This window comes from Dendropsophus ebraccatus, chromosome 12 (genome assembly GCF_027789765.1).
Source record: "Dendropsophus ebraccatus isolate aDenEbr1 chromosome 12, aDenEbr1.pat, whole genome shotgun sequence".
NCBI lineage: Eukaryota > Metazoa > Chordata > Amphibia > Anura > Hylidae > Dendropsophus > Dendropsophus ebraccatus.
The window spans coordinates 63,087,723-63,099,052 of NC_091465.1; the positions used below are offsets into that span (position 1 = coordinate 63,087,723).

The following is an 11,330-nucleotide window of genomic DNA, read 5'->3' on the forward strand; positions in this document are numbered from 1 at the left end:
GTCATAGAAAAAAGGATGAGGGTTGAGTAGATCTATGCACATCACAGAATGAGTAGGTGACGTTTTAAATTCATAATATTTTATAATGGGGGGCTATTATTTTATAGTGGGGGCATGCTATACTTTATTATGTACACATCAGCTGCTACAGAACCTTTTTTTTTTTTTTTTTAAGTAAGAGTGAGATTCATGTGAATCAATGATTGATGTGAAACACGTTCATTCTTCTAAGGCCATGTTCACACAGTGTTTTGCTTAAATTTGTTGAGATGTAAAACAGGACCTCTACTCCTGAAAAAAATCTGCAGTTTTTTTTTAAAATAGTAAATAATAGTAAAACAGCTGTGTGTGTGTGTTAGTTATATATTATGCTGTCCTTCTGTACTGGAGGTATATAGTATGATGTCCTGCTGTACTAGATTTATATATTTTATGATGTCCTGCTGTACTGAAGTTATATATTATAAGGTCCTGCTGTACTGGAGTTATATATTTTGATGTCCTGCTGTACTGGAGGTATATAGTATGATGTCCTGCTGTACTGGAGTAATATATTATTGTATCCTGTTGTACTGGAGGTATATATTATGATGTCCTGCTGTACTGGAGGTATATATTATGATGTCCTGCTGTACTGGAGGTATATAGTATGATGTCCTGCTGTACTGGAGTAATATATTATTGTATCCTGTTGTACTGGAGGTATATATTATGATGTCCTGCTGTACTTGAGGTAAATATTATGATGTCCTGCAGTTTCAGAGTTATATATTATGATGTCCTGCTGTACTTGAGGTATATATTATGATGTCCTGCAGTGTTGGAGTTATATATTATGATGTCCTGCTGTACTTGAGGTATATATTATGATGTCCTGCTGTACTTGAGGTATATATTATGATGTCCTGCAGTGTCGGAGTTATATATTATGATGTCCTGCTGTACTGGAGGTATATATTATGATGTCCTGCAGTGTCAGAGTTATATATTATGATGTCCTGTTGTACTGGAGTTATATATTATAAGGTCCTGCAGTAATGGAGTTATATATTATGATGTCCTGCTGTACTGGAGTAATATATAATTGTGTCCTGTTGTAATGGAGGTATATATTATGATGTCCTGCAGTATCGGAGTTATATATTATGATGTCCTGCTGTACTGGAGGTATATAGTATGATGTCCTGCTGTACTGAAGTTATATATTATGATGTCCTGCTGTACTGGTGTTATATATTATAAGGTCCTGCAGTGTCAGAGTTATATATTATGGTGTCCTGCTGTACTGGAGGTATATAGTATGATGTCCTGCTGTACTGAAGTTATATATTATGATGTCCTGCTGTACTGGTGTTATATATTATAAGGTCCTGCAGTGTCAGAGTTATATATTATGATGTCCTGCTGTACTGGAGGTATATAGTATGATGTCCTGCTGTACTGGAGGTATATCTTATGATGTCCTGCAGTGTCGGAGTTATATATTAGGATATCCTGCTTTACTGGAATTATATATTATGATTAGAGATGTGCGAACCTGGAGCATGCTCGAGTCGATCCGAACCTGAACCTTCGGCATTTGATTAGCGGTGGCTGCTGAAGTTGGATAAAGCCCTAAGGCTATGTGGAAATCATGGATATAGTCATTGGCTGTATCCATGTTTTCCAGACAACCTTAGAGCTTTATCCCAGTTCAGCAGCCCCCGCTAATCAAATACAGAACCTTCGGGTTCCGATCGACTTGAACCCGAACCCGGTTCGCTCTTCTCTAATTATGATGTCCTGCAGTGTCGGAGTTATATATTATGCTAGATCGTCGCTCATTTACTGGGACTGTTACACGACCCAATTATCGTTTAACAAGGGCTGCATGGACATCGTTACCGATGTCCTTGCAGCACTTGCTTAATCTTTATACGTTACCTATCCAGGCTGCAGGGCTCCTCTTGCAGTCTCAGCTGACAGGCCGCTCAGCCAATCACTGGCAGCGGCGGTCCCGGCCAGTGATTGGCTGAGCGGCCTGTCATCTCAGACAGGCCGCTCTGAAGCTGGAGCGTGCGGGACCCAGATCGATCTGGCCGATTATTGCTCTGTGGAATAGGCCCCATAGTCTATGTGCAATATTTCAGTGAATGGTTGAGCCCTAAGTAAGATAGAGAAGGCCTTTTCAGGCTGGATACCCAATGGCTCACATTTACTATAACTCTTGAGCTACAATTTTGCCTCAAAATGTGATAAATTTATGGCACACAGCAATTAAAGGGGTGGGGGGTTCTGGGTTCCTAACATTGATGGCCTTTCCAATGTGTTCTCTAGCAAGACCAGACTGATAGGATGTTTTTTTCCTGCAGATTGGTGACTATTAGAGATGAACGTTCGGTATTTGATTAGCTGGGGCTGCTGAAGTTGGATAAAGCTCTAAGGTTGTCTGGAAAACATGGATACAGCCAATGACTATATCCATGTTTTCCACATAGCCTTAGGGGCTTTATCCAACTTCAGCAGCCACCGCTAATCAAATGCTGAACGTTCGGGTTCGGATGGACTCGAGCATGCTCCAGGTTCGCTCATCTCTAGTGATTATACAAAGACATTTGTTGCAACAAAACCCCATCCTTTACACTGCTATGCTGCTGCTACCACCAATGCTGTGCCCTCTGCTGCCCCACGTGCCCAGTAATACTGAACCTACAGAGCTGCACAATACCCTTAACTACTATACCCCACTTATAATAAAGTCAATAAATTGGGATAGAGAGCACAAAAGGAGTGAAATGCACCCCAGACCAAACCACAAAATGATTTCAGACCCTAGATGAGACCAGCCCTCCGATACACTGCTCACAGACTGCCACTTATAGCCCCAATCTTTAGCCTAGACTCATACTCGTGACCTTCCTCACATAGACTGCTGGTCAGAGCCTCCCACTTATAATGTACACTGCTGCTTTAAAACCACTGCTGCTCTGGGACCCCTACATATAGACTGTTGCCCCTATTGCTTTCTCCTCCTCCGGGGTGGTGCAGCTGCAGAACTACAGCTGCCTGCAGGACCTGTAATGACATCACGGGAAGGTCCTGTAGGCCGCTCTAATTTCGTCTCTGCTCAGCTCAGGCAGCTATTGACCACAGAGTGTTGCCAACATTTGTGCAAAACCATCCTGTTTTTACTGTGATTTGTGCAACTCGCTGATGGATGCACGAGCATACTGTACCTCCGGATCCATCACATAGTCATCTGCACTATAACATCTCTTTCACAGACACACACAAACATGACCCTTACTATGGCTGCCAATCACTCTCCAGTGACCCCCATTCCATCGCCTGCATTATATAGCTCATATTTATTACATAGCTGAAATACCTGTCTCTTCTTCTTCTTTTTTTGTATGTAATATAGCATCTTTTCATATGTTACACTCATTGCTATTATTCTTACATTCTCCTGCATTTCATTTCTTTACAAGATGAAATTGCTGTAAGGTGTAACAAAGAAGAGTGATCTACAATGAGGGCTAAAGATGGTGATTTAATCTAGAGGGTTTAATGAAGTGTATTATCTTTATATGACTGGTTACTTGAGCAGCAATTTACCTGCATTAAATAACAAATGTATAGGAGATGTTACATGCATCCTGACTGGAGATTCTAGTAAGTGAGCACAGGTACATTTACACCAATTATCTGCTATAGCATTTAGCTCTGCTTATCCTTTTTGCTTCAAATATGAATCTTTATAGTAACTGTAGCTCAACATTCCTAACTGATTTCCTTTAAGCACCATGTGATATACTGTACTTATAGCTAATTCAAAGGCATTAATAGCCAGTCTGCATTAATATTGATAACCTAAACTGTAGGCAGTGCCCTCCGAGTAGTCTAAATGTTGTCGGACCCTTTTAAAAAATTTATATATTTGAGCAAAAAAAGTTAGTTACAGACAATGATGTGTTTCTAGTCTTCTCCAAAAATTGTATAGGGGCAGAGAACAGGATAGCTAATAAAGGAAGAAAAAAAAAAAGAAAAATAACTATACCAGTCCTGGTTCAGTACCTTGAGGAAGGCCCCATAAACTCCGCACAGGACACTGCCGCTAATCTCTGGTACCAGTGCACAAGATGGCTGAGGTCAGAGATTGGAAACCTTCGCCAGGCTCCCCAGAGCGGCAGCAGCTCTACACCAGGAATGGGAGGAGGTGTGAGGATAGTTTTCTTGGCCTCCCATTGTCTGCCCCTGGGCCATTTTGCAAACAGCCTGGAAAACCAGTAAGCCATGTTCCTTGCCAAGAACGGTGCAGAAGTGTCTGAAAAGTCTCTCTTTGCCTTCTAGATGCATAATTCTCGGACTTTGCTGTGTGTCTCTTTACTTCTCTGTGGCCTGGCAGCTGAATGCTTCAGTTATACTATAATGGTAAGCAGGGGCATAGCTAATGTCTCTTGGGCCCTGGTGCAAGAGGTCAACTTGGGCCCCACCCCTTCCTCGACCAAGTATAGGTATACCAGTATATAAGAAATATTATCACCATACATATTACCGCCATACTGTTACTAACCAAATCCTTTATACTGAGACCAATATTACCAATAATACCAGTACACAAGAGGCAAATATTGCCAAAAAAACCACTACCATCACCACCATATTGTTATCCAGTATACTAAATCCAATAAAATACTGTACCAGATTACAAGTAACAAATATTACCACCACATACTGACTAACACCACCGCATACTGACTAACACCACTGCACACTGACTAATACCACCGCATACTGACTAATACCACCGCATACTGACTAATACCACCACATACTGACTAAGCCCACCACATACTGACTAAGCCCACCACATACTGACTAATACCACCACATACTGACTAACCCCACCACTTACTGACTAACCCCACCACATACTGACTAACCCCACCATATACTGACTAACCCCACTGCTGCTACTAAATAATCCACTGTACACAACTCACTATCACCTCATCCAGTCATATAGAGGTAGCCCCAGCTCTACACAGGGTCTATACACTATATACATTACAGTGCAATTATATCCAGTGACTCACAGGGGATGTCTTATCTGATCGGAGTTCTTCCCTTTTCATCTTCTTCTTCTTCTGTTCTGGGCTGTTATGAGAACTTCTCTGAGCCACGAATCCACAGAATCTGCCAGATAAACATATTAGGCTCCTCACTCTGGCACCATCCTCATCTCCATACACACTGCACATCGGTATTGGCCGCTTTACACCCTCATTTAGTGGGTAGCCCTGACACTATGTGATCCCACTATAGTACATGCATTCCTCTGTGCATGTCCTATTGTATATGCCACCCCTCTGTGTAGTCCCCCTTATAGATGGCCATCAATGTTTCCCCCTTATAGATGTCCCTGTGTTGTCCCCCTTATAGATGGCCTCTCTGTGCTGTCCCCCTTATAGATGGCCTCTCTGTGTTGTCCCCCTTATAGATTGCCCCCCTGTGTTGTCCCCCTTATAGATGCCCAAAATATGTTGTCCCACTTATAGATGGCCCTGTTATCCCCCTTATAGATTCCCCCATGTTAGCCCCCTTATGTTGCCCCTTATGTTGCCCCCCATGTTAGCCCGCTTATGTTGTCCTTCATGTTAGCCCCCATTTGCTGCCACCCCATGTTAGCCCCCTTTTGTTGCCCCCCATGTAATCCCCTTTTTGCTGCCCCCCCCATGTTAGCCCCCTTATGTTGCCCCCTCATGTTATCCCCTTATGTTGCCCCCCATGTTATCTCCCTTATGTTGCCCCCCCCATGTTAGCCCCTTTATGGTGTCCCCCATGTTAGCCCCCTTTAGTTGCAAAGCAGATAAGAAAAAAAAAAAAACAACACACAACTCACCTGACAACTCGCTCCCCCACCGTAGATCTTCTCTTCTGCAGTCCGGTCTGGCCCCCTGCTGACGTGAGGCTCCCTGGCTCTGTCCCGTGTTACTTCCGGCACAGGGGGCGCTTGTTATAGGCACTCTCTGTGCCAGAAGTACTGTACCGTCGGGACGGGGACAGAGTCGGGGAGCCGCACGTTAGCAGGGGGCCTGCCTCTTGTGACCGCAAGCAAAACACTGCTTGCGGTCACAAAAGGGAGTCAGAAGGGGGCAGTGCGGCGGCAAGGGGGGCCTTGAGGGTCTAGCGTGGTGGCTACGCCACTGATGGTAAGGAAACAAATACTGGGCAGGTTTGCATGGGTAACAATGATGTTAGAAAGTGTTTATATTATTTGCAGCACTTGTTATAGATTATCTAATCAAAACAATGGCAGGATCAGGCAGGTGGCACCCCCTTCCTCCTGGGAGGGCACAGTGCCCTGCAGATGCACAGGTCACACACTTCTAAGGCCGGCCGGCCGGCCTTACTACTCCCTTGTCAGTGTGTCCCTATGGAGTCTGGGTCCCTCCAATCAGACTTTATAGTCACACACCCCATTGGCAAGGAGAATGGTGATTCCCTTTTACTTATTTCCAAGAGTAATAACAGAGGTGTGGCACAATGTAGATTTGAGGTCCCCTATAAATAAAATATAAAGTTTCATGTAACATAGCCGTCGATTAATTACTTTGCTGTTTTTTATTATATTACCTTTTTTCTTCTCTTTCATTTTATTTACCTTTTTTCTTTTCTTTTCTTTTCTTTAAACATTATTTTTTGTGTTTAGCCAAAAGATAAGAGAGGATGGACTCTGAACAGCGCTGGCTACCTGCTTGGGCCACGTAAGTATTATTTTGACTTTTACTGTGTGAGATCTTTTTGCTTATATTCTGAAAAAGGCTGGGTTCAAACAAATGGAAAAACAATTATATGCATCTGTTTTTCCATTGACTTTCATTATAAAAAAAATGGATCAAAACTAGAGATGAGCGAACCTGGAGCATGCTCAAGTCCATCCGAACCCGATCATTCGGCATTTGATTAGCTGTGGCTGCTGAAGTTTCATAAAGCCCTAAGGCTATGTGGAAAACATGGATATAGTCATTGGCTGTATCCATGTTTTCCAGACAACCTTAGAGCTTTATCAACCAGCAGCCACCGCTAATCAAATGCCGAACGATCGGGTTCGGATGGACTCGAGCATGCTCGAGGTTTGCTCATCTCTTATCAAAACGCGTCCGTTTTTTTAACATACACACAAAAAAGCTTTTGTGTACATAAAAAAAAAGGATGCGTTTTGATCCTTTTTTAGGGTGCCTTTACATGTTCCGGTTCCACAGCAGATTTCACCCTGCGAATTCGCAGCAAAATCTGCTACAGATCCAGTGCCTGTTCATCCCTATAAGAATATATACTGGCAGCGGGATTGACTGTTCCCATGCTCTGGCTTGCTTTAGGGGTTCTCGGCTGGACGTCCCGCTCAGCCAATCAGTGGCAGCGGCGGGGCAGCGTGTTGATTGGCTGAGCAGGACAAGCAGAAGTCGGGAACAACAGAAGCAAGCCGGAGAGTGGGAACAGGGCATGTATGATCCAGCCTCCGACAGGGGGTTAATTTACATACTCGCAGCGGGAAGTCACACAGTCATGAGAGCACTACATACTGTATGTGCATCCATTACTGTCCGCATAAGCATGGACCCATTCATGAAGAATAGGTGATTTGTGCCACATGTATGCACCGCAAAATGGCTTGCTTGTTTTTCTTTCTTTTTTTTTTCATGCATGTCTATGGCCCCAACAAAGACCCGTAACACCTACAGGTGTGTATGGGGTCATAGACATGAATGGGTCCTTATTCTGCCCAGGACAGAATAAACAGATGTGTGAAATGAGCCTACAGAACTCTCTGCTAGAGAAACCTGTCATAGTGAACTGGAGTGTAATAATGTAATCCTGTTACAGTAATATTACAATACTATACTTACTACACTGTGGACAAGGGTTGATGATGCAGGGACTTACTATGAAGGTTCTGCTTTTTTTTCAGAAACAGCGCCACACTTGTCCTTCACAGGTATAATTGAAGTGAATAGTGATGAACTGCAGTACCAGACACGGCCCATGGACAAGAGGGAGGCTATTGCTAAAAAAGCAAACCTTTTTCTTTTAATCTCATACAGCCCTTTTCCCATTTCCATCCATAATATTTTTACATCAATAAATTTAAGGTAACTTGACTTAATGAATGCAAAACTGGACAAGGACTGAAAATGTTATCCTTGACAACCAACAAGTCCTGTAACTTCTGAGGGATAGAACAATTCTCACTTGCAGAACTATATAATTTTATAAGCTGTTCCCTATCCCTTTAAATTGCCATTTTCCTAGAGGTTGCTTCGTAAAAAAAAATAGTGAAGGGAATTTATGAAGGCTATACACTAGTTTTCTGGCATTCAAAAGTTGCAAGTTTCTGCACAATTTCTGAAAAATGGGCCTAGTGGGGCGCGGTGGATGTAACATAATACCTGTCATTTAAATTTTTATAGCATAAATCAATAGTACAAGCGATTTTAAGAAACTCTGTAAAAGGTTTTATTAGACCAAAAGCCTCTTTTTTTGTACTCAAAAAGCTGTTTCCCAGCTTCAACTTTCTTATCTGTGCATGATCAAGCAAAGTTGTCTTCATTACAGAGGAGCAAAGTGAAGATGGGTTTGCTGAGTCTATTATAACCTATGGAGGTGGGAGGGGCCAAGGGGGATGAGTGAGCAGGAAGAGGAGACACGCAGCTGTACAGTTTGCAGACTGTCTGGGAACATAAAATGCTGGATTCAGAGGACAGAAAGGTCAGATTGCTGGATGTTGTTTTGTAAAAGCCCTCTTTTCTCTTCTCGGTGCGCACTCACCCGCCTCCACTCTCCATAGACCATAAAGGACACAGAAATCCTGCTTCTTCTGAAGTGAGGGGAGGAGAGGTAGAAAAACAGCTTTTTAAGCACAAATGACATTTAAATGACAATTACGCTTTAAAGGAGAAATCCAGCGAAAATTTTTATTAAAGTATTGTATTGCCCCCAAAAGTTATACAAATCACCAATATACACTTATTACGGGAAATGCTTATAAAGTGCTTTTTTTTCCTGCACTTACTACTGCATCAAGGCTTCACTTCCTGGATAACATGGGGATGTCACTTCCTGGATAACATGGTGATGTCACGACCCGATTCCCAGAGCTGTGCAGGCTGTGGCTGCTGCAGAGGATGATGGCAGAGGGACACTGAGGGACACAGGGCACTGGAGGGACACTGAGCATCCCTCTGCCATCATCCTCTCCAACAGCCACAGCCGCACAGCTCTGGGAGTCGGGTCGTGACATCACCATTTTATCCAGGAAGTGAAGCCTTGATGCAGTAGTAAGTGCAGGGAAAAAAGCACTTTATAATTATTTCCTGTAATAAGTGAATATTGGTGATTTGTATAACTTTTGGGGGCAATACAATACTTTAATAAAAATGTTCGCACGACTTCTCCTTTAAATAATTTTAATTAAAGGGGTTATCTAGACATCGAAAAACAGAAAAAGCGCCCCTCTTGTCCTTGATTGGATGTGGTTTTGCAGCTCAAATCCATTGAAGAAAATGGAGCTCAATTCTAATACCACATACAAATTGAAGACAGGAATGATGCTGTTTTTGCAAAACAATTAGACATGCTTTTCTAATCCTGGATAGCCCTTTTAAGACGGAAGATAAATGTCTTAACACACCAGAGTTGTCTGTAGATGGGGCAGACTTTGGCTTGTCCTGTATGATATATTAATACATAAGCAGTAATTATAATTGTCTTTTTTGTGGTCAGATGCTCATCGGACACTGAACGACAAAGGTGGAATAACCGGAAAAAGGGAGGTAGTAGATGAACTGTTCAAATCCGGAAGAGATATATTCGGTAAGAGCTGCTATGGTTTGTGGCTGAATTACATCACTGCATGTTTATAGAGCTTAATTCTCAGGATAATATTTATTTCTTTTCTACTTTTTATATGTCTTTTATATTAGACTAAACCTGGAAAAGATTTTGTATCTTGGATTATAGTAACAGTCTATCTTATGTTATTTCTATAGGTGCACAGCAGCACTCATTGGATGATAGCACAGTCCAGACTGTCCTCGAGTTTCTCGCATATCTACGTCTCAAAGGTAACAAAGAAAATGTCATCCTTGGATTATGTTCATTTTCTGTGTGTGTATTGGGTACAGTGGAAGTTTTACGTGTAATAAATTCCTTTTCTGTTTTTCCATATTTTGTTACTTCTACATTCTTGTTCTGATTGCAGAAACGGGAGCCTTGGATCATCTGGCTATGCTCATCTCAGAGGAACCTACACAGACTTAATGTGGGACAACCCAAACATGTTTATACTGACGTCACTGTTACAGTATTTCACTCCAAATTTCAGTAAAGAAAAAAAAAAATCAAAATAAAGAAAATGTTTAGTTGACCGTAGACTATGTCAAGTTTAATATTTTAATATTTAATATTTAATTTTTATATCTATCTATCTATCTATCTATCATTCTATCAATTATCTATTTATCTTATATCTATTTTTCGATCCATCCAGTATCCGCTTTTGCATATTTGTTCAGCTGTATACTGCTATATATACCTGACCAGTCAGTGGTATCTTTCACTAGAGGCTGAAAGCATGTGACTAGAAAGAGGTGGGATTCCTAAAGTCTGTAAAGAGCAGTACACGACATGTACAGTAGTATCCCCCTGTACTGTAGAAAGAGGCTATTAGAAAGCCAATCGCTGCATTCACTTGACTAATACTGGGGTTTATCAGGAAAATTACCACTTTTATTGGTCACTTATTTAGCTATTCACATGTGCGTCCAAATAGAAAAGTGGCACTTACTGGACAAAATTGTCTTCTTGCTCTATTGAAAAAAACAAACAAAAAACATTCAAGCCACATCAGGAATAGTATTAGTATTCAGCCGTGATGAAGTGCGCAAGCGCGCGAAACAGCCGCCGCTCTTATGCATTGTTTGTCTGTCCTCCTATACCTGCACCTGTACCTGATGTGACTTGAATGTATTTTCTACAATAAAGCAAGAAGAGAATTTTACCCAGTGAGTGCCGCTTTTTTACTTTTTTATTTGGATGCATTTATGCAACTGAGCTGTTGTGCCGAGTGGAGCACCATCAGTTTCTGTTTGAGTTCTGTTTGAGCTATTAACATGTCACCGATCCTGACTGTCTGTAGCATTGTATGTTGAATCTGGCCTCAAGTTACAGAAAGGACCATTATATGTTGAACATATTGTAACCTGAGGCCATTGTTAGTTGAGGAACCACTGTACTTTCCTTCCAAAATCTGAATAATTTAGGAAACCTCCATGTCAAATCAATGAGAT

General features: G+C 41.8%; 1 protein-coding gene across 1 annotated transcript; it reads left to right on the top strand.

Moving 5' to 3' along the window:
• The first annotated feature begins 675 nt into the window (after nt 1–675).
• On the top strand, nt 676–10,319 carry LOC138770009 (galanin peptides-like). The gene is made up of 6 exons (XM_069948840.1): nt 676–702; nt 4,333–4,413; nt 6,695–6,749; nt 9,766–9,855; nt 10,032–10,106; nt 10,244–10,319. Exons 2-6 carry the CDS (start codon nt 4,333–4,335, stop codon nt 10,300–10,302), a joined length of 360 nt encoding a protein of 119 aa, XP_069804941.1. The 5' UTR covers nt 676–702; the 3' UTR covers nt 10,303–10,319.
• Nucleotides 10,320–11,330: the final 1,011 nt, after the last annotated feature.